Source organism: Erpetoichthys calabaricus, chromosome 17, assembly GCF_900747795.2.
Source record: "Erpetoichthys calabaricus chromosome 17, fErpCal1.3, whole genome shotgun sequence".
NCBI classification, from domain to species: domain Eukaryota; kingdom Metazoa; phylum Chordata; class Cladistia; order Polypteriformes; family Polypteridae; genus Erpetoichthys; species Erpetoichthys calabaricus.
Window position 1 is genome coordinate 20660698 of NC_041410.2, and position 24705 is coordinate 20685402.

General features: G+C 39.5%; 1 protein-coding gene across 2 annotated transcripts in view; it reads left to right on the forward strand.

Moving 5' to 3' along the window:
* Nucleotides 1-24705, forward strand: part of LOC114667981 (protein FAM81A-like) — a 74601-nt gene that overhangs the window by 9586 nt on the left and 40310 nt on the right. For both annotated transcript variants that reach the window (XM_028823541.2, XM_051920468.1), the window contains exons 2-4: nt 4276-4342; nt 14509-14788; nt 18307-18425. In XM_028823541.2, coding sequence (XP_028679374.2) covers nt 4276-4342; nt 14509-14788; nt 18307-18425 — 466 coding nt within the window. The remainder of the gene's footprint in view (nt 1-4275; nt 4343-14508; nt 14789-18306; nt 18426-24705) is intronic.

Genomic DNA, 24705 nt, shown 5'->3' on the forward strand with positions numbered 1-24705 from the left:
GCCAGATGGGATGCAGAATCATGTAAATTTTATAAATAAAGGAAATGCCAAAAACCTCAGGTCTGTGTGATGGAATGCAATTTTAATAAAAGCCATATTCTTCTCTACTACTTTCTGTAAGCCGAAACGTGAATAACTTTACAGCAGAGTGAAGATGAAAGGATCCTTTAATTTGTAGCCATCTTGAACTTCACTCTGATTCTGCATAAGCCAAGCAGTGCCATGCATGCTGCATCACCGTACAAGAAGATATGCGGCAGCTCTTGTCATCGCTATTTTAAATTTATTCCATTACCTTCATTGTATTTTTACAAACTCTGCTATTGACCATTAACGTTGTTTGTTCCGACAATCCAGCAAACCCTTCTGTGCTGGTCAATGCGCTACATCAACACTCAGCTACGTGGCTCTTGGCTCTCTCGGTTTGTAGTTTCTATCCTCTAGTGCTCTGTTCAGACATCTTCTTTGAGGCGCCATATATCTCATCTTTTGTAAGCACACCCTTCTCTCTGGCTTTTTCAAAACTCAAGCAGCCTCTGCCATTCATCCAGGTAGTTTTGCTCCTACCACAGTCTCTCTAACTTGGCCAATGTATCTTGAAAGTTCAACACATCAGTTTACTCTCTTTTAAAACTTTTAAACCCTGCTTTATAGTTTCTTACTACTAGGAAATACAGTGGACCCTTGACTTACGAACTCAATTCGTTTGCGAGGGCTGGTTGTAACTCAAGTTGGTTGGAAGTCAAGACTATTTTTCCCATAAGAAATAATGGAAAAACCCATAATGCAATTGTGATCGCTTTCTTTACCTTCGTTACCTTCTCTTCCTTCCTTAGCTTCTTTTCTATCTTTTTTGGGGCCATTTTGATAGCAATTATCGAAAAAAATTATATAAATCACTGCACTGAGCAAAATTACGTCCACAAACACACGTATCTGCGCTCCGACCGATGCTTACGAACGCTCTTGGCTGTTTGTTTACAATCACACAAGCGGATACACGTGACCGCATTCAGATCGTAACTCAAGACGTTGGTCGTAATTCAAAACAAAAATTTTGCTCGTAAACCAAGTTGTTCACATGTCAGGCCGGTCGTATATTGAGGGTTGACTGTACTAAGACTTCTGGTCCGTGAAGAAAGGTGGTTCATACACGTCTGACAAAACACAGTTCCGCTGAGGGTGCCACCACATTTTTCGTTCCCTAATGGTGTGTATGACTGTCTTTTGCAATAAAAGTGATTGGTCGCCCTGTGCAGTGCACTTCACTGTAAGCCCATGCTGCCATTCTTTTCTTGGCAGCCGTGACACGTGGCCGTGCTGCTGCTTGCTGAGAGGGGGACCTGAAGCCCAATTACATGGTGGTTGTAGCCCACACCTCCACTTCTTTAGTCGCTTGTGACTTTCTATTGTGTCCAGAATGCCTGACTTGTGTTTACAATGAACAAGATCAGTCGACCTGTGCAATTGGTTTCACTGTCGGTAGATGTTGCTGCAGCTCTTTTCCCATCAGCCATGGCGTGCTTGCTGTGAGAAGGACCTGAAGCCCAATTATGTGGCCAAAGTACCCTGCACCTCCATTTTTTTTGCTACAGCAGCATGTATTATGTCATAAGCTCTCGATTGAGACCAAGATCAAGGTTCAGGGTCCAGTGGTTTGCAAGCTTTTCTGAGACAGACGAAGAACCCTTATCATTTTATATCGTGTATATACTGTAGATAACTGTGTTTGGCTCATTTTGATGCTTGCCATTTAAAATCTACTCTCAAGCTGTTAGAACCACAATTCAGAAGTCTTTCACTGAGGAGGCTTGTCCTCTTCTACCAAAGGTGTGAGTTTCAGGTGGGACCAATGTGGAGTAGTGATGAAGGAAGGGGACAACCCTATTGATCAATGGAGTGACGGGTGCAATGGAGTAGCACTGCTGCCTCTTAGATCCTGTGTTGTCCATGTGCAGTTTGCACCTTCTCACACTGTGTGCTTGGGTTTTCCTTCCATAGCCCAAAAGACATGCAGGTTAAGCTAATTGTGATTCCAAATCAGCCCCTGTGAGTGTGAGTGGGCCCAGGGATGGACTGAAGGTCTATTCTGGAACTGTTGAGATAGACTAAGCAACATGCCATCTTGAATTAGAGTAAGCCAGTTGAAGAATCTTGTGTTAACATTCTAGCAAGTACCTCTTCAAAACCTGTCTGATGTCTCATATTTCCAACATTTTATTGCACTTCTCAATGAGTATATTTCATATAGTAGTGTTTTTATATATATATATATATATATATATATATATATATATATATATATATATATATATATATATATATATTAATTCCTGTATTTCAAAGGGCTTCTTCTTATATATTGTAATATTTCTTGAGCTTCCGTAAATAACTATATTTCTCCAAGTTCTAAAAAATGAGTATTTAAAAAAATAAGACTTTGTTCTACTTGTTTAGTAACTGATTATGTACAATAACCACCATTGAATCCTGTTGTTGAACCCTTTTAGTTTCCTAGATTTAATTGGAGAGTGAAAGTTGTCATGCTGTGCTAAGGGCGGCCATAGCAGTATACTGCAGTGTAGGACACTGATATATGAAAAGAGGGGCTTGGCACTGACCCCGTGAACTGCTCCATCATGCATCTCATCTAAAGAGAAGGGGCACAACTCCATAAAGTGCCCTCTGATGGAGAAAGCCTTACTGTATTGTCAGCAGAATAAGCTTGGCCTGCTGTCTTGGAAAAAATACCTTAGAAAATGTTGTCATGGAAGACTGGAGCCTAGCTAAGCAGCACTTGGCACCTGGTGGGAACTTACTCTGGATGGGGCACCTATCCATCCATGCCACTCATACAGTACTCACAAATATCCATTTTGGGCCAGCTTAGAATCACCAGTTAACTTAAGATGCTTAGTTTTAAAGATGTGGCAGGAAGAATGAAGTATCCGCAGTGGTAGTGCTGCTGCTTTGCAGTAAGGAGACTGTGGATGATTGTGGGTTCGCTTCCCGGTTCCTCCCTGGGTGGACAGCGCTTTGAGTACTGAGAAAAGCGCTATATAAATGTAATGAATTATTATTATTATTATTACCCAGAAAAAAAATCCACTGAAACACAGGGAGAACATGCAAACTGAGCACAGGCAGATGTGAACTTGAGTCACAGGGCTTGTGAGGCACTTGGCCACTGTGCTCACCTTAAAGGATGTATTTACTTAGCAAATGTATATGTGACAAAAGAGAATGGACATTACAAAGGTCTAGATCCAATGGATGATCCCAATTTGAGGGGCCTTCCTTCTCATGCTGGTTTGTTTTCTTATGTAATCAGCACATTAAAGTAATTCACATGTAAAGAAACCTTCTTAGGGGTTTGTTGTTGTTTATTATAACATTTCTTGATTTTCTGTAAAAAGCAAAATTTTCCCTGGGTGACAAATAAAGTTATCTATCTATCTATCTATCTATCTATCTATCTATCTATCTATCTATCTATCTATCTATCTATCTATCTATCTATCTATTATATAGTGCCTTTCCTACTATCTATCTATCTATCTATCTATCTATCTATCTATCTATCTATCTATCTATCTATCTATCTATCTATCTATCTATCTATCTATCTATCTATCTATCTATCTATTATATATAGTGCCTTTCCTACTATCTATCTATCTATCTATCTATCTATCTATCTATCTATCTATCTATCTATCTATCTATCTATCTATCTATCTATCTATCTATCTATCTATCTGTTATATAGTGCCTTTCATATCTATCTATCTATTATATAGTTTCTTTTCTACTATCTATCTATCTATCTATCTATCTATCTATCTATCTATCTATCTATCTATCTATCTATCTATCTATCTATCTATCTATCTATCTATTATATAGTGCCTTTTCTATCTATCTATCTATCTATCTATCTATCTATCTATCTATCTATCTATCTATCTATCTATCTATCTATCTATCTATCTATCTATCTATCTATCTATCTTGCTTGTTCTCCAGTGTACTTTGTAATGGTGCATGCTGTTAATAATGCTATTCATCTAGTGTACAGCATTGTAGTTTTTAAATTGATAATATTTGTTTATCCTTTTACACATCTACACTTTGAAATGAGTTCCAGTTTGCTCCAAATATTTAGTTTCTCTCTTCCTGTAAATGCAGGAGCTTCCTGGAAATTGCATGACGTGTTTTACAGGTCTGCTCATCTCTACCTAAACATAATTAAGTTGTTCCTTACATTTCATGCAGATGGGATTCTTGCAGAAGAAATGTCGAAACAGGGTCCACACTTTCCTTTACTTGCACCATGGGAGAGGTATGAAGATAAATGTGTACAAGAATAAGCTGTTCTAGATTTTACTTGTAATACTGACTGAGCTAAACAAATGTAAATGGTCCACAAAATGTCTTACCTCCTTAATAACTGGTACAGAACATCACATCTTGTGTACATACTGACCACACCTTGACACTGTAAGTGGCTTCTTAAATTCTTGTATTAAACAACACCATACAAAGTCTGCTAGTTTACATTAAATTAGGTCATCAAATGTCATTTATTTTGCCAGACATTTGAATTTTCCTTGTTTTTACTGAATGACTGAAATGCTCCTTATTATGTGGCCTCTGTATCTCAGCTGTGAGCTCTTGGCCTAAACTCACTACCCAACTCTATATGTTGTTTTTTTTTAGTTTTTGTGCATGTGTGTGTTTTTTAGTTTGTATTGTCCCACTGTCACTATCCTGAGGAGACATGCAAGTAAGAATTTCATTATACCAAGTACACATGACAACCCCTGTGGCCCCTTTAAGCCTCACCCTTTGTTTACGGCTTGGTCAGTTCACAGAGTCATTTTTGGAATTGGACCACTAGGTAAGCACATTAGTCACTGGCAAAATCAGCATCCTCCTGAGGCCATTGCTGAAATCATTTTAAACCAAAGTGAAAGAACCCAGGGGCGTTAGCAAACCCCAAACTCCTAAACACAATCACACCAAGAGTCCCGGGTTCAAATGACAGAAGGTTTATTAAATTCACCTCCACAAAGTAACACAAGCACACAATATACAGGTTTTTCTATCTCCACAATACCTCTCTTCTTCTTACCATCACACTGCCCTCCTCCAGTCGAGTGTTGCCCTACGTCCTCCCAGCACCAACTCGCCTTGATAAGGGAGTGCGGTCCCTTTTATTATGGACCCCGGAGTACTTCTGGAGCCAGGGTGATTGCCCAAAGGAAGTACTTCCAGGTCTCATGGAAGTCCAATAAATTAGGGCGTGCATCTCCCTACAGCGCCCCCTTTTGGCATCCAGTGACCCCAGCAGGGCTGCTTTGCTGGAGTACATCTTCCTGCATGCCCTTTTGGCTTCCTACTGGGCACTGATATCTGGGGCTGCTGCTGTCTAGTGTACTGTGGGAGTAAAAAGCCCCCAGTGACATCTTCCCTTTTCAGTGGGCTGCCCGTCCATCCCTTCTGGTCTTTCCTTCCTGGTCTGATCCACCTTCTCCTCCCCGGCTGGGATGCCTATCTGCTCGTTATTTGCCTCCCATCCGGTTAAGGAACCATCTCCTCTTCTGGCCGGGATACCTGTCCAGCCCATGTGGCATCTACAACCAGCAGTCCACTGCAATAGACAGCCAGAGTGCCACCTGGACCACGTGTGACACCTTAGTCATTTGGAAAACTTGACAGTCTGCTATGGTGTTTGTTTTATTCTGGTACCTTTGGAGTGTTCAAAAAGCTCAATGCCCCATGGGATGCCCAGTCTAGCCACATCAGCCTTCAGAGTGTGTTTTCTGACGCCATGTCATTAAACAGCTTCTGTCCACTTCTTTCTATCCCATGATACCTTTCCTACTGGACAATTTATTATTATATATACTCAGGGACCACTTTATTAGGTATATCAGCTCATAAATTCAAATAACCCGCTCCTCCATATACTGTATATATAAATATACACTAGTGGTCAGGAGTTTTAGGTTACCTTAATTTTCACACTTTTTACTGAAATTTAAATGGTGCAAGTCCAATTAATAACCAAAAATGGCACAAAGATAAGCAGTAATCTGCCAGAGTTAAAAAAAATAATGTTCAGAGTTACACAAACAAACGTTTTTTAGGGAACAAGTAATTGGCTACCAGCCTACAGCTTATCTGCAGCAATGGAAGTTAATTTAGCCTTGAAAGTTGATGCAAACAATTCATACAGGTGTCCCAAATTTTGCTGATTACTTATAAAATGTCTGTCTGTATTGAAGCAATATTGGAACAAAGTGTTTTACTACACCCCCTGAATCATAATTTGGACAATACTGCACCATATTGCCATTATAATGGTGAAAAAAAAGGCCACTCATAGAGGAGGTCAGACAGACCGTTATAATCCTTAAAAGTGTAGCTCTTTCATTTACAGAAATTGCAAAGAAAGCCAAGGTGTCAGTGAGTCCAGTTTCCTACACCAGCACATGAAACTTGGAAATTGGAGGAAATCTTAAAAGGAAGTTTGTCGGAAGACGTCTTTCAAAGAGTGAATAGCTTACATGACAGGCACCTCACAGGACAAAGAAAAAGCTACACATGAATGGTCGTCAAAACAACAATGCTAATGTCCAGATCTCAATCCATTTGGGAATTTGAGGTTGAACTTGAAAAAGGCTGCTCACTTAAAATCTACATGGGGGAAAAACTGTGGTGTCCAGATGTGCCAATACCTGTCATGGCTGCTTCTAGTAAATACTGAAATCATGGGGCTGACTGCTTATGAGTTCAATTATAATTGTAATTAATTTAGACCACTTTACAGAGATCTCAGTTCACTTGGACATTAAACAGACTTTTTCTATTGTTCAGTATAAAAAAAAAGACAATTTAAATCCACCGTGATTCAATGTTGTATAATAAATGCTGAAGGGGGTGAATAGCCACACACAAACACACACATTACATTTATATCTTCTTCTTCTTCTTCTTTCAGCTGAGAAACAAAAAATAGCAATGAAGACAAATGGAGCTCAATGTCTTTGTTCTTCTTTTTTGTTTATTTTGGAATGCTGGGACTTTTTGATGTACGCGTCTTAACTTCCCTGGCTGGTCACAGCTCATGCCCATGGTCTTCATCTTGGGATTTAAATAGCACGGTGACTGGGAGCAGCTGTCCAAGAGGCAGGTTTGGAGGCTTCATGATTCATCTGCCTTGTCAAAATCATCCCAGCTGTGGGTGGAAACAGAGAACTGTTAGCTCGCTGTGCTGCTTTCAATATCTTCCCTGGCACATGCACTCCAGAAGAGACTGTTTTTTCCCTTACGTGTGATAATATATTATAAATGACGACAGAAGAGATTATAAAGAGTTGAGGGACCGTGGTGATGCCAGTATAATTAATTGCAAAGGTGCTAAAAATAATAAACATAGCACCCAGGAGCTGGTGTCTTTTCAGACATGAGCCAATGGTCATCTGACACAAAATGGCAGTGGAGCCGGTTTTTCAGGTAGGTGAGCAGGAAGAGGCGGGTTCAGGTGGTCCAGAAACAGAAGTGATGTCATTGGTGGTGCGTCCGTCAATCATTTGCTCTGCAGAGGGAGGAAGAGAAAAGACATTAGGTGACAGTGCCAGCCCCTGGCCCAGAGTGTAATTACCTTTAGATGAACCCTGGAGCTGTCTCCCATGCACATGCGTGACAATATGCAGTATATGGATATGTGTGTGTGTGTGTGTGTGTGTGTGTGTACATATATAGCATACAAACATGGTCAAGACCTTTACTTGTTCTATGACCAAACATTAACACGGACAAAATTCATGATCAAACCTATTTGACTGTGGTATGACTGTTAGTTTCAAATGTTCTCAGAAATGGCCGCTTTCCTTGGTTTTTCAAGCACAAGAGTCTCTAGAGTGTGCAGAGAATGTGGCATCATAAATCAAAGAACATACACGGAGCGAGATTTCATTGGACAAAAACATCTTAAGTTGATTTGTGAGGTCACAGGAGAATGGCCAGACCCATTCAAGCCAGCACAAAGGCCACAAATAATAATAATAATAATTCATTACATTTATATAGCGCTTTTCTCAGTACTCAAAGTGCTATCCACACAGGGAGGAACCGGGAAGCAAACCCACAATCTTCCACAGTCTCCTTACTACAAAGCAGCAGCACTACCACTGCGCCACCAGAGCTCTTTATGTCAACAGTGTATAGAAGAGGATATATGAATTTGAACATTTTGGATATTGAAGCAGATGGGGTAAGGAAGATGAAGTCCTGCTTCTGTGAGCTATGAACAGGAAGATGCAGTCACAATAGGCACTTGATTACCAAAACCTTACACCTGATGATAGAAAAAATGTCACCAGAGGTCATAATAGGCACTTGATCACCAAAATCTTACACCTGACAATAGAAAAAATGTCACCGGAGATCATAATAAGCACTTGATCACATAAACCTAATACCTGACAATAGAAAAATTGTCACCGGAGATCATAATAGGCACTCGATCACCAAAACTTTACACCTGACAATAGAAAAAATGTCACCAGAGATCATAATAAGCACTTGATCACATAAACCTTATACCTGACAATAGAAAAAATGTCATCAGAGGTCATAATAGGCACTTGATCACATAAACCTTATACCTGACAATAGAAAAATTGTCACCGGAGATCATAATAGGCACTTGATCACATAAACCTTATACCTGACAATAGAAAAAATGTCATCAGAGGTCATAATAGGCACTTGATCACATAAACCTTACACCTGACAATAGAAAAAATGTCATCAGAGGTCATAATAGGCACTTGATCACATAAACCTTATACCTGACAATAGAAAAATTGTCACCGGAGATCATAATAGGCACTTGATCACATAAACCTTATACCTGACAATAGAAAAATTGTCACCGGAGATCATAATAGGCACTCGATCACCAAAACCTTACACCTGACAATAGAAAAAATGTCACCGGAGATCATAATAGGCACTCATAAACCTTATACCTGACAATAGAAAAATTGTCACCGGAGATCATAATAGGCACTTGATCACATAAACCTTATACCTGACAATAGAAAAAATGTCACCGGAGATCATAATAAGCACTTGATCACATAAACCTTACACCTGACAATAGAAAAAATGTCATCAGAGGTCATAATAGGCACTTGATCACATAAACCTTATACCTGACAATAGAAAAAATGTCATCAGAGGTCATAATAGGCACTTGATCACATAAACCTTACACCTGACAATAGAAAAAATGTCACCGGAGATCATAATAAGCACTTGATCACATAAACCTTATACCTGACAATAGAAAAAATGTCATCAGAGGTCATAATAGGCACTTGATCACATAAACCTTATACCTGACAATAGAAAAATTGTCACCGGAGATCATAATAGGCACTCGATCACCAAAACCTTACACCTGACAATAGAAAAAATGTCACCGGAGATCATAATAAGCACTTGATCACATAAACCTTACACCTGACAATAGAAAAAATGTCATCCTTCCTGTTAAATCTCAGTTTATGCAGCAACATTCAGGTGGTAGGATCAGAATGTGGCTTAAACAGCACAAATCCATTGATCCATCTTGCATTCTGTCCAGCATCTTGTGCTAATGTAATGGTGTGGGGAGAGTTTTTTTGAGACATGTTAAGTCTCCTAATATCAACTGAATGTCATTTGAATGCCACAAAGTTCCTAAGTATTGTTGCTGACCACATGTATTCCTTTATTGCCACAGTCCAACATTTTTCACTTGGGTGCTTCCAACATGATAATACACCATGTCACATCTCATGCTGGCTCCATAAACATGATGTTCACCCCAATTAACTTTAGTGGTGACGCACTTCCCAGATCTCAAACCACTTAAACACATTTCCGTTGAGTTCAAACAGGAAGTTCACAACACGACTGTTTTGCCCAAAAAATCTGCGGGACATTCAAGATGCTCTCGGGTCATCATTGACCAAAGTTTCTATGGAATGTTTCCAACACCTTGTTGACTTCATACCTGGAAGACTCCAGGCTATTCTGGAGGCAAATGAGGGTCCTGCTCACTACTTCATAGGGGTACCTAATACAGTGGGAAATGAGTGCCTGCATATCACTATGTGTAACAGAGCAAGTGTGCCTTCCCTCAGCTCTACAATTTTATCTCGATGGCCTTGTCCTCATTAAGACTCACAGTTAGGTGACTCTAACCTCAGGTGACAAACCGCACATCACAGATTTTATTTTGTCATTTTGTGTTCAACAGCAAAGCAACCAACATGCAGAGGCTATGTGTGAAAAAGTAAGTGCACCCTTAGTGCTTTCATGTCGATTTATAAGATAATGAGAGCCAACTGCTACTAATAAATTAGTCATCTTAGGAGTTTGTAAATACTGGATGTTTGTTAGTTATGCCTTGATAAATAAACTGAAGGTGTACTTTTTAATTTATATATACATGCATATGTGTAGCATTGGGTGTCTATAAAAATATTCACCCCACTTTCACATGTTATTATTACACAACATTGAGTCACCGTAGATTTAATTTGCTTTTTTGGCATTGATCAACAAGTGAAAACTGATCTCTGTAAAGCAGTCTAAATGAATTACAAATATAAATCACAAAACAGTTTATTGCACACTCACCACCTTTCAGTTAGTGTTAAGTAGAAGCGCCTTTGGCAGCCCACAGTCTGTGTGCGCAGGTCTCTCCCAGCTCTGCCATTCTCCTTCTTTACAAAATTGCTCCAGCTCTGTGAGGTGTCATGGTGATCATGCGTGAACAGCCTTTGTGAAGTTCCGCCACAAATTCTCAGTTGGATTGAGAGACGGACTCTGACTCGACCACTCCAGGATATTCACATTGCTCTTTTTAAGCCATTCCTCTGTAGCTTTGGCTTTGTGCTTGCAGCCAGAAAATACATCTTTTCCCAAGGTGTAGATTTCCTGCAGACTGCATCAGGTTTTCCTCCAGGATTTCTCTTTATTTTTCTGCATTCAATTCCCTCCGTACCCTCACAAGCCCCCCAGGGCCTACTGCAGAGAAGCACACACAGGATGATGCTGCCACCTCCATGCTTCACGGTGGGGATGGTGTGTTTCTGATGATGGGTAGTGGTTTGTTTAAGCCAGGGGTCCCCAACTCCAGTCCTGGAGGGCCGCAGTGGCTGCAGGCTTTCATCCTAACCCTTTTCTTAATTAGTGACCTGTTTGTGCTGTTAATTAACTTCTTTTGAATTCATTTGAAATTAAGTGACTTGCTCTTGAAGACTCGGATCCCTTAATTGTTCCTTTTTCCTTAGTTAGCAGACAAACAATAATGAGATACAAAATGAGCCAAAACCGGACCAGCCAACTGTGGCCATCATACAATATCTGAAAATAAAGAAGGGTGGAGGTCTCAGGAATGCTGATCTGCTCAGGTCCCCAAAACATTTTAACAGAGCTCTTAGAAAAGTAAAGAAAAAGTCAATAATTTTGAAAATGAATGCTATTGCAGAAAGAGAGCAGCAACAAACCATGGAATTAAAGAACGAGTTTAATTAACAAGACTCAGTGCCTAATTAAACAAATGGTTTGAGTTTGAGGCCCTGACTTAGTTGGTCTTCTCTTGGCTCACTCACTTCAACATTTAATTTCTGTTTAAGGAAAGAAATGAAGCAACTCAGAGGAACGATGAAGAAATTCTGGGGAACAAATCTTAAAAAACAAGTCAAATAAAATGAATTCAAAAGAAGTTAACTAGCAGCAAAAACAGGTCACTAATTAAGAAAAGGATTAGAATGAAAACCTGCAGCCACTGCGGCCCTCCAGGACTGGAGTTTGAGACCTCTGGTTTAAGCCAAACATGTGTGTTTAGTCTGATGGCCAAAAAGATTATTAATTAAAAGACAGAACCTTCTTCTAGCTGAGCTCAAAGTCTCCCACGTGTCTTCGGCTGAGATGTCAGGTACAGTTTTTAACAGCGGCTTTCTATTTGCCACTCTCCCATAAAGCTGTGAATGGTGAAGCACCTGACCAACACTTTTTGTTTGCATAGCCACTGTAGCCTTTAGTTCTCTGAGGTCTCTTAGTGACCTCACTTGTCTTCTTCTTGTATGATCTCCCAGTTTTTGTGGACTCAGTGTAGACCAGCATCTTTATCTTATGTTGTGTTATATACTGAATCCATCCACCTGTTCAATCTATCTGTTGTGAAAGATTCAGCCCGGGCACCGAGATACGGACTCTGATTCTTCCAAAACACACAAGTTTATTGCCCAATTCTTCACCTGGACAACACACAGTGCACAAACCACCAATAATAATGCTTACAGTCCTTTTCTTCTCTCTTTCTCTCTCTATTGATTATTCAAAATTATTATTATTATTCAAAGTTATTGTCTGTTTTTACCTACATTTTTATTACTCTTTAATTTAATATTGTTTTTTTTTTTGTATCGGTATGCTGCTGCTGGAGTATGTGAATTTCCCCTTGGGATTAATCAAGTATCTATCTATCTATCTATCTATCTATCTATCTATCTATCTATCTATCTATCTATCTATCTATCTATCTATCTATCTATCTATCTATTGATGCCTGCACTCCACTCCTCGCAAGCTCCGTCCTCTTCCACCCGATTCCAGTTCTCCAGATGAAGTGAGGCAGCCCCTTTTATATTGCACCCGGATGTGCTCCAGGTGCACCCCGATGAACCTCCCACAGCACTTCCTGGTGTGGCGGAATTGCTGCATGGGCACCTGGAAGCACTCCATGTGCACTCGGTTCCTCTTCTTGCAGCACTTCCTGGTGTGGCGGAAGTGCTGCCATCCAAGGCTCTGGGATCATCCAGACCCCAACAGGGTTGAGCTTCCAAGGTCTCCATCCATGACCCTGATGTAATCCAGGGAGGCTGCCCTCTTACACCCCGGGGAAGGTATTGCCCCTCTCCCGGTCCTTCTCTTCTCCAGGTGTCCCAGTGGGGCAAGGTCCTTGGTTGTCTGCCACACTGTGTAATCTCTCTTTGACAGGCTTGTGGTAGAGGTGCGGGTTATTTACAGTATATAGACACAGTGTAGGCCAGCATCTTTATTTTGTGTTGTGTTATCTACCAAATCCTATAGCTTTTCTAATCTACTGTGCCTCTCTGGCCTGTCAAACAGAGATTAGAGAGATAGACTGAATAGGAAGATGGATTCAGAAGATAACACAATACAAGATAAAAATGCTGGCCTACACTGTGTCTATATACTGTAAATACACCACAACTCTACCACGAGCCTGTGACAGATAGATTAGATGGACAGATTAGAAAAGATAGATTAGAAAAAGTAGATGGATTCAGTAGATAATGGATTACAAAATTAACAAGTTGGTCTGCACGGCCTGCTCTAGGTACAGAGCAGCCATACTCTTTCCATTTCTTCATGACTGAACTCCAAAGGACATTCAGTGAGTTGGATATTTTCTTGTCTCCATCCCCTAATTTGTGCTTTTCACGGACTCTTCTTTTGCCGTCATTGTGTTGTGTTAGTCCACCATACTGACTCACCACAAGCCTGACCTTCCACATTCAGGTGCCTTTAGACGACAATCGACTCAAACCCCTGACTGGTGGTCTCCATTGAACTAATTCTGTGATTTCTAACACTAACTGGCTATGCCAGTATTGATTTAGGGCTGTCATATCAGAAGTGGAGAATTCTTATCTGATCAAGTATTTAGTGTTTTTTATTTGTAATTAATTTAGGCCACTTTGCAGAGATCTGTCTTCACTTTGACATTAAAGTGAAGCCAAATTAACACCACTGTGATTTAGTGTTGTGTAACAATAATACGTGAAAACATCCAAGGAGGGGGTGAATTCTTTTTATAGGCACTGAAAGGAGGCAAAGTTGGCAGTGTGATTAAGTACAGGCATGTCGCAGTGCCATGCACCTGGGTTCAGCTGGTAGTCAGACCACCGTGTGGGGTTTTCCACGTACTCCACTTTGCTCCCACATTCATGTTAGGTACAATATTGAACCTGTGTGAGACAGATATGTGGAATGTTTGAGACTTGCAGAATTTAAAGTCAATTTTGTATTATTTTTATCACTACAAAATACTGTAAAACAGGCTGTCCAGTTCAAAAGTATTGTTTAACTAATAACAATAGCGTAAACTGTCAGCCATCCATTTTAGTTGTTTTGTTAAAAAGTATTCTAGGAGGTATAAATAAAGTTCAGAATTCAGTTCTCATAGAATGACAGATGATATCAGTGGATGATGTTCTCTGTCTATAAAACACTTATTTAACTCGTGAGTCTACTATGAGTCAGTGTTTTGTGTCCAGGGCTGGCTCCTGCTTTGCACTCAGTCCTGCTGGGAAGGCCTCTAGCCGGATGAAGGAGTTTGAAAATCTAAGGGTGGATGTTGTAGTTTACTTTGAACACAGATAATATTATCCCAATATCTTTATTTCTGTGCAGAAATGCAAATTCAGTGTTGAAATCTCACCTTCTGCAAGCCAAAGAGATGCCTCCAGACGCTAGCGTAAACAGAGCAGACCAGCTAGAAGACAGGCTTTGGATCCACGAAAAGAAGGCAGCGACTCTTGCCGAGCAGGCATTCCGCATGAAAGAAGAGATTGCTGACAGTCTACGAGATATGCAAAGCAAGGGTGCGGCAGAACAGGTGGCTCGACAGGTCCTGGAGGAGCACATTCGCAAGATCACTGCCATTGTGAGGCAGCTGAACAGAGATATTGTGGTAAGGATGTTCTTCACAAGACAGACAATTCATGCAATCAAGGTTTTCTTAGGATCACAGAGTTAAATAAGTAGAAATTGACCTGAGTATAAATAGGTTAGGTGGATAAGTAGCAGGGTGTGTGGTGCAGTGGTTAAGGCTTTAGACTTCAAACCCTGCAGTTGTGGGTTCAAATCCCGATACTGTGTGACCCTGAGCAAGTCACTTCACCTGCCTGTGCTCCATTGGGAAAAAGAAATGAAATGTTCTAATTGGGGTCTGAGTACTTTTTGGTATTTGAAATTTCATTTTAGAAGTAAAAACGAAAAAACAAAAATGAAAGGAATTTTCAGATTTTGATTTTTGATCAAAGAATAAAATGAGGGAAAATAAGGTATTTTTTAATTCTATGGTAACAAATAGCAGTCATAAACTTAAAATTTCACATACTTTTCTGGATTTATTTGTGATTCAAATAATGAAAGTGTAATAGCTCAAAAACAACAAAACGGTCCGTGTACTTTTTGGTATTTGAAATTTCATTTTAGAAGCAAAAACGAAAAAACGAAAATGAAAGGAATTTTCAGATTTTGATTTTTGATCAAAGAATAAAATGAGGGTAAATAAGGTATTTTTAAATTCTGTGGTAACAAATAACAGTCATAAATTTAAAATTGCATACTTTTCTCGATTTATTTGTGATTCAAATAATGAAAGTGTTATAGCTCAAAAACAACAAAACAGATGCATTTTTGTTGTCTGAAACCGGACGTCGTATACTTCTTCTGCGCGATTTTTGACGACACGTGCGAACAGTCCTCCTCCTCCTCACAACACATCGACCGACGGCCTTGAAGTTACACTGCATGGCATCAGCAGAGGATGGACCAACCCGTTGTTTTTCGGAACAGTAAAAGAGTGACACTCCGGGACGAGGACATGACTGCAGAAAAACTGAGTCACATCTTTCAGGTAAAAATACAAGCTTTGCAAACTTTGCTTCATTGATGTGGCAGTTCTTTTATGAACGTTATTGTTATTACTTACTGTGAAACAGCTTACATTTGGTGATTTCATTTACTACACACACTAAGTCTGGCAATTTTTATAGTGCTAGCATTCTGAATGTGTGTAATAATGTGAATTGTTGCTCATTGACAAGTGTAACAAATGTTAAGAAAACTTTCTGTAAATCATGTTTTGCGTTTTTCATTTTTCCCTTTTAAGTTGAAAATCAAATAAGTGTCTTTTTCTTTTTTAAATGATATTTTCTGAAGCAAAATTCCAAATACCAAAAAGTACACGGACCCGAATTGTGTCATAAATGTTGTAAGTTGCCTTGGATAAAGGTATTGGCCAAATAAATAGAGGTTTAACCGTTTGAGGTCCACTGCATGTTCTAGATACTTCCTTGGTCACATTTAAAATCAACCGCATACTTATATATTCATATACTGCCTAAATAAAATAAATTAAATATAGCCAGGATTAGCGTGACTCACATCCTCAGCTCCATCAATCATCCATCCATCTATCCTCTCGGCAGAATTGGCATGTTCTGGATTTTACCCCTCTACATTAATATGAGCTAAGCATGAAGAGGTGAGGGTAACAGGCAAATTAGTGCACAATTAAAAGATAAAAAGGAAATTAGAAAATGTTTAACAAAAATATATGAAAGTAATGGCTGCACGGGGCAGCATTTTAAGTCAAATGGAATGAGGTGGTGGATCATAGTTAAAATAACCAGCTAAGGTCGTAACTGTGTCAGCAGGAATTCAATCAACAAAGACCAGGATGTGAGACAAAAATCGAAGGTTAAGAAACATAGCAAGAGAGCCAATAACCCGAAGTTTTTCATGTAGCCAAAGCCAAAACTCAAGATATAAATCAAAGTCAAAGAACTAAGATGAATCTGTAACCAGAGATATCTTTAACAATAATAACACTTTGATTTATCCTGAAACTCGGACAATTAGGAAGTGCATGATGTTGACCGTTATACCGTTGTGGTAATGATGTCACATGTCACACACTTTTGATCATCCTGCCTAGCAACAGGCTGGCAACCCTGCATTAAAAACAGCAAAGAATGGTGGCACCCATAATAAAAAGTAAACGGTGCAGCAGGAGGACATATTTCAAAAATAACATCTTCAAAAGCATTTCAAAGAAAACAAATGGTCCAACCATTTAATTCCTTGACCTCTGAAACCCCCAGGACAATCTCTTTTATTTTTAGAAGACAAGTAAAAGGGCAGAAAAATATAAAACAAATGTCTTAATTAATAAAAATAACAATATTAACAAAAGTAATAAAATAATCTACAAAAACAAAGAAGCCTGAGTAAAACCTTGACAATTTTAATTTAAGTGAAGCTTGTAAGTAAAATGAATTACTCTCAGATTGTTGCAGATTGTTTTAAAAAACTGCAGGTTTATTTTCAACTTTTCATCAATACTTTTAAATGGTCTTCCGGGAAACATCTTGTCATGCATATGCACCTGGGATCCATCTTCCAGGCTCTGAAAAGGTAAGCAGTACCACCTTGGGATGAGAGGGGGCGCTGGTGCTTACCATTTCTTCTCTTTCCACCACAATTCCAGGAGAACATTCCAGGATGGCACTTTGCTCCAACCACAACACACAGAGAAGTCTTTGCCCCTTCCTCCCTGAACGCCATAAAGAACAGGTGAACCCTGAAAGGAGGCAATCATTTTGGACCAGGCCCTTAACAGAGACAGAGTTCCTGTTGAAGTACCATGCTATAGGCTGGAAAGCCTCACTAGTTGAGTGCCAAGAGCACTAATCTCTTTTTATTTTTCTTCAATGTTCATAAAACGGAGTTGCCTGATTGGTACTCCAACCTTTCTTTGGCATTGTTGGTCCGTTCACAAGTGGCGTAGTCGGCAGGATGACCAAACTGACAGACCTCCAGTGCAGAGTTGAAGAGCCTGGAAGGTGGTTCCCTGGTGTGCATGCATGATAATCTTTGCTAAATTAAACCTGATTTCTTTCCATTTTTTTAAATCATACTCATTCTTGCTCTTCTTAATAATTTTATTGCATTTATTTCATTACACTTACACTTTGAAGTTTGGTTAGAATTAAAGAGTTAACCTTATATAGTATTAGAACTACAGCTGAGAAATTCATTTTTCAGTGCTGAGATAATCCATAATGCATTTCTTTCATAGTGAAACATATTTGCCTTTTAACATTTCCATATCTGTGAGCATTTACTGTAGCTAATCAGCATTCTAAATATGCCCTTTGAATAATAGCGATAGTCAGCAATAAAGTTGTAAGTAAACATGAATATTTAAAAGTTTGATGCACTTGATACCACTGTGCATTTTTTCATATAAGTCGTACACGATAATTGTGACCCACACCCACGTTTCTTTTCAAGGTGTGTATATGACTGCACACTAACACAGTGTTGTATGAAAATAACAGAGACAGAATTACTATTCAAAAACATATTATTATGTAATCATTTTCAGTCATTAATTATGCATCTATGTTTGAATTTCAGGTTTTACAAGAGCAGATCATTGCAAGGGATAATGTGAACCTGGGAAACAACGCAGTAGTCAAGAATCTAGAGATGCAGCACATATCAAGTCTGGGTGACCTGCGTGGGAGAATAGCCAGGTGAGCCAGTGGACATGAGTGGTCTTAAAGTAGAAGAGTTTCATTATAAATAATTACAAAAAAGAAAAAAATAACATAACATTTACAACTTCAATCAAATTCAGGGTTGTGCTAAGGTGGGCAGCATTTGGTGTTAGGCACAAACCAGCTGTGGATGGGGCACCAGTCCAACTCAGGGCGTACTTGCACACACACCTACACTGTGTCAATTAAAACCTGACAATTAGACTGACACACACATCTTTGGAATGTGGAAGGAAAACCAACAAAGAGATTACAAAAAGAAAGACCGCAGTGAAGACTGTGTACATAAAGCTGGGTATTAGATTAGACAGAAGTTTTATTTGTCCCTACAGGGAAATTTGGCTTTAATAGAAACTCTTTAAATAAATAAATACATCTCTCTATTATAAAAGAAAATCCTGAAACAAGACGAGACAAGACTATTTCCAAGAGATTTTTTCAAGTCCTGCCCTCCTCTCAAACAAGACCACAGTCCTCTCACCTCTCATTCATGTGAATGCTTTTGACAGACGTACTTCTTGCTCTCTCAGCTCTTATAAATTTTTACGTTTTCCTCACTTTAAGATCCCAAATAAAGAAGACTTATTATATCCAAATCTTATTCAAGAGTTTCATCATGAAGGATTATCAACAGAAGAAACGAGTACATGGGCAATCCTATCACTGAAAAACGATGAAGTCAAATGAATTAATGTGAAAATTGTTGATCGGTTACACAGCAAATTAGTTAAATGTGTATCAATAGTCTGCTGAAACAGTTGGTGGTGATCATGCAGAAGATGAAAACATCAACTTACAATACTCTGAAGAATAACTACAACCGTTAACACCATCTGGTCTTCCACCGCACAAATTACTGTTGTAACAGTTTCCCGTTAGAATAGCTTTTGAAAAGAAAATTAACAAATCACAGAGACAAACATTCGAAAAAGTTGATTTATTTATTAGAGAGAAAGAAATGAAATTCACTCACGGGCAGTTATATGTTGCGTTTTTACAATGTAAGTCCAAACTCAGAATCAAAATGCAATGCGATATTGACTAAAATTAACTCAAAAAATTGTTTTTACAGAAGTTTTACAGTAAAAGTGTAAGTTTAAAAAGTATTTGCAGGTTAGTTTCAAAGCCAACCAGAATGAAATCGTATAATGCGATGAATATCTCTTAACGCAACATGAAACATAATTTACTTTTAAATTATTACATTTTACTATTTTTTAATATGGTTAATTACTCGCTGTAATGTAAAATAGTTATATTATGTATATGTAACAATTGCCATAAAAATAACAATTTGTTTAAATTGTACATTCGCATCCCCATACGCGAGCGGCAGAAACGCAAAGTGGCTAGCGTGTAGCACCAGCACAGGGGTTGTTGAGCAAAGTGAGCAGGGGGCAAAGCCCCCTAGTAAATAGATAAATATATATATACAGAAACAATATGGTCTGAACAAACACCTGAATGAATAAAAATGAAGAAAATTAAAAAGAAAGGAAACTTCTGTCTTGGCTGTCCCAGTCACAGTGAGGACATACAGGAGTTCCAGTTGCATTTTTTGACACACTTCTGCTGAATAATTCCTTGGATGAAAGTCCTCAGTTGTTAGTGTGTTCAGCAATGTTCATAATGCCACTCACCTTTGTTTTCATTTTCTCTTCCACTCATACCGCAGGTGGTCCGGAGTGTGTCTCATGAGAACATAAGCATAAGAACATAAGAAATTTGACAAACCAGAGGAGACGATTCAGTCCATCAAGCCCATTTGTTTTGTAACTGAGCCTGCCCTTTTAATTAGCTTGTTGATTCGGTGGGCTTTTCTTGAAGTGATGTTACCATCCCACTACACCACACTGACCATTACTGAGTTGTGGAAGATGTGAATGATGTGACTTCCCACATTAAAGGAATGCAGTCCCCTAAACAAAAAGAGCTCTGTCCTTTCTTATATAACTCCTTGGTTTTACAAGACCAGCCTGTCATTGATGTGGACCCCCCAAGTACCTGTAGGAGTGGATACCTCTAAATCCATCCATTATCCAACCCACTATATCCTAACTACAGGGTCACGGGGGTCTGCAGGAGCCAATTCCAGCCAACACAGGGCGCAAGGCGGGAAACAAACCCCGGGCAGGGTGCCGGCCCACCTCAGACCTCTAAATCCACTCTCTAAATAGTGACTAGACACAAAGGCGTTTTGGTCCAGTGAAAATCAATAACCAGTTCCTTGATTTTGCTGATGTTAAGTTGCAGGCAATTCTTTCTGTATCAAGAAACAAAGTTCTCCACCTGCCTCCTCTCTTCTGTCTCATCCCCCTTATCAGTACACCCCATAAGTGCAGAATCAGCTGAGAATTTCTACAAGTGACATGACCTGGTCTTATATTTATAGTCTGAAGTATGCCGAGTGAAGAGAAAAAGGAGACAGGACTGTTTCTTGTGGTGCTCCAGTTTTGCTCTCACAGCCTCTCTAAATGGCGGTCTGCCCAACAGATAGTCCATTATCCAGGGTACCATAGGCTCGTCCATCTGCATATCTCTGAGCTGACCCCTTAACAGGGATGGTTGGATTGTATTGAAGGTGCTGGAGAAATCAAACAACACAAACCTCACAGTGCTGCCAGCTTCATCCAGTCTTATGGAGCAGACAGATAATTGAATCTTCCATTACAATCTTTGTCCGATGGGCAAACTACAGTGGGTCCAGGTTGTCTACCACAAGAGGTCTCCTATAGTCCAGGACCAGCCTCTTAAAGGTCTTCATGATGTGAGTCGTAAGGTCCACTGGTCTTTAGTCATTAGGTCAAGAGGTGTCTGCCTTCTCTGGAACAGGATCAATGCAGGATGTTTTCCACAGCAGTGGCAGTTTCTGTACTCATCCATTAACCTCACATACTAAAACAAAAGTATATGCACATAGCAGGTAGATCCATTTGGTGTTCAGATCTTCTGGATACTAGGAGGAATGCATAGCTTTTAGCATGTTTGACCCATATATACAGATCTTACTGTATATGACCAGGGACCTCCTATAGATTTAATAGTTGGACTACTTCAGTAAATAGATGCTGATGTAGGTGAAGATAGTAGTTGCCATGTGCAGTCTTGGGTTTCCCACTGTGGTGGCTGCAAGATTTTGTTCCAAACTGTTTCACAATCAGTGGCTCATTTAATTTCATTGTTTAATTAGCTGGTTTATTGCTTTGAGCCCTCCTGCACCATAACCTATTGTCTATGGGAGAGTAGCGAAAGCCTTAAATTCGTCAAACATTTTGATCTTCGGTTTTTGATGGATCTCTACATTTTAGGGTCCCCTGTTACTGAAAACATCTCGATGATCAGTGTGTTTCTGTCTGTGTGTGTCTGTGTCTGAGGTTCACAGTTTCTTGAGGACGGTCTACAGCTAAAACAGCGGGACGGACAAATACTAAACTCGAAACTTAAGCCTGTTATGAGATGACGATGTGCTGATTAGTGTTTGAGCCAAATTGTGCAGGAGAAAGAGGCACTCTAGAGGAACCCTCAAATTAATTTTTGATAATATCTCAAGAATTATGTCAAATACCATAATCCTGCAATTAATTACTAATTCTTCTCGTCAATTGCTATCGTAATGATCTATTTTATGAACAGAAAGATCAGCATCAGAGCAGTAAATAATTACTCAAATGTTATACAATAGTTTGGGTAATTTGATTCCTAGGGTGCAAAACCTACTGATGCTCTCTTCTGAATTTTTTTTTCTTTGTTATTTTCTGGCCAAAATGTGAAATTTACATTTAAAACAAATGTATAAATATCTTTGTCATAGCTTTAAATGCTTAAGGGGCAGAGTGGTGGCTTTGAGGCTAGGAATCCTGTAAAATGCCAATAGTGATTCTACTCCGTTGGGCCCTTGAGCAAGGCCCTTAACCTGCAATTGCTCTGTCCCGGGTATGACATTAATCTGCATCCTATGTAGACCCTCCAACCTGCAGGGAAAACTTGGGGGTTGGTGGCAGAATTGGCACTCCAGCCACAATAAAAAACCTCATGCTGTTCCATCTGAACTAGTGTGGTGCTGAGGTGTCACCCATCGCATGGCTGCACTCGGGTCCTAATTTGGGATCCTAAGATGGTTTGTCATGTGGTGGGTGTGGCAATGCGCTCTATTAGTGTGTTCTCCTAACCTCTCTGTCTTTTTAAATGCTTAACTCGTTTGTTATTTTTTACTGAATTGTTTTCCGGTGTCATTGGTTCCATAATTGCATCCTATGAATCGCAATGAATAATAAGCAGAGCAGACAATAAGCAGACAATTACCACTTAATTAATGAAACACTGCTGTAGCTCCTTCATTGTCATAGCGCAGTCATTAGAAAATAACGGCTTCACTATGTAACACAATTTTTGTTCCTGGCTTCCAAGAGTTATATTTCAACTGCTTATGTCTAAAGCCTATGGAAAAACGACTACATTCAGCACAAACTTTGATTTTATGACCACAGCCCAGAAAATTTCGTATTTATAGTGACAAAACAAGGATATTGTTATCTTTTCGTTCATGCGGTCTGATAAAGAACAACACTTGCATGGTAAATAGACTAAGACAATCAAAACCACTCAAAAAGGTTCAGAAATGAGTAGGTGTTCTAGATTTGCGACTGTACTGCAAATCGCTTTCTCGAAGAAGCCCCCAAATGTAGTCCCCCATCATGTTTTCGTTATACTGTCCTTGGTAACGACGTTCAAAGTCCAGTATATCCTGATGAAAGCGCTCACCTTGCTCCTCTGAGTAAGCTCCCATGTTCTCCTTGAATTTGTCAAGATGAGCATCAAGGATATCTGCAATATCTTCCTTGCTGTCTGACTTGCTGCTGTCTCCTGAAGATGGCTGATCCCTCTTCAGAGGAGTGGGAACGGGCAGCTCGGGGCAGTATGGTACTGGGGCAATGGAAGAAGGAATGTCTGGATAAACGATTTGAAGCACATTCTTGCCAGTGCGATGTTTAGTAGGATCCACCATGCAGAAGTAGCAGTTGCTTGAGTGGTCAGTTGGTTGCCGCCAAATTCGCGGGATAGCAAACATCATGGCTCTCTTTTCTCCCCTGTACCAACCTTCAAGAGTTTTCTTGCAATATTCGCATGTGAAATGAGGTGCCCAGGGCTTGTCTTGATCCCCGACAGGCATGCCGAAGTATGCCTTGTAGGCCTCGCACATCTTACGACATGCTTTCACAGAATACTTTCTCGCTCTTGTCTTTATAAATTGTCCACAGATGTAGCAAAATGCATCTGCTGGGTGCAAGCAACCTCTTGATGCCATCTAAATCAAATCAAAAAAATAACATAAACCGAATTGTTGGTTCGAGTCACCTGTGCTTCTATACTTGTATGACTGCTATTGGACAGTCCGAGAACGTTCTAGAAAGTTCTAAAAGTTTCTTGAAAGGTCTAGATAATTCTGGAAAATTCTAGAAACTTCTGGACCATTCTAACAGTTCAAGAATATTCTAGAAGACTACTCAGTATTGAATGCGAATCGAGAATTTTCTCGAAAACAGACAAATTTCAAAATATCATTGTCCTGATCACAAAAGCAAAGTTTTTGTGGAACAACAGCTATTTTCTATTTTTTTTAGGCATGACGGGTTAGGAAAACACACTTTGTACCCAGGAACAAAATAAAAATAAAAATTTGTTACATAGTGAATCAGAACACTGGAAGGAGTGCAATGAAAATTGGAATGATGATGAACCTTTGAAATTTAATGTTACACCCCTGTAAAAAGAAGACAATACAAAGTCAGAGTGTTGGGGACCTTGTGCAAACTCTGTGTAATAAATGAATAATAAAAAAAAAAAAGTGAGATAGATGTAAAGCAATTCATCCTCAGACAAGAGTCTCTATCAAAGATGGCGGCTCCACCAGTTATGATGTATGCAGACAGGAAGAGGCGGGTTCAGATGGGCAGAACCCGGAAGTGACATCAGAGGAGGAGAGCTCCTAAGCTTCCTTTCTGCAGAAGGAGGAAAAGAGAGGCTGTTATCTCACAGCACCAAACCCTGGATCAGTGGAGAATTACTGTCACCAAAACCTGTAAGTACATGTGTGACACCCCATATGACACACTGTACAAAAATGCTTGCTATGTTCCAATAAAAATTTAGCACATTGAAAAGGCAAATCTTTGCTGTAAGTCCTTCATTCAACATCTTCTTGATCTTCCCCTTCATCTTTTCCCACTTCTGTGTGTGGTTGATGTGCTTGATCAGC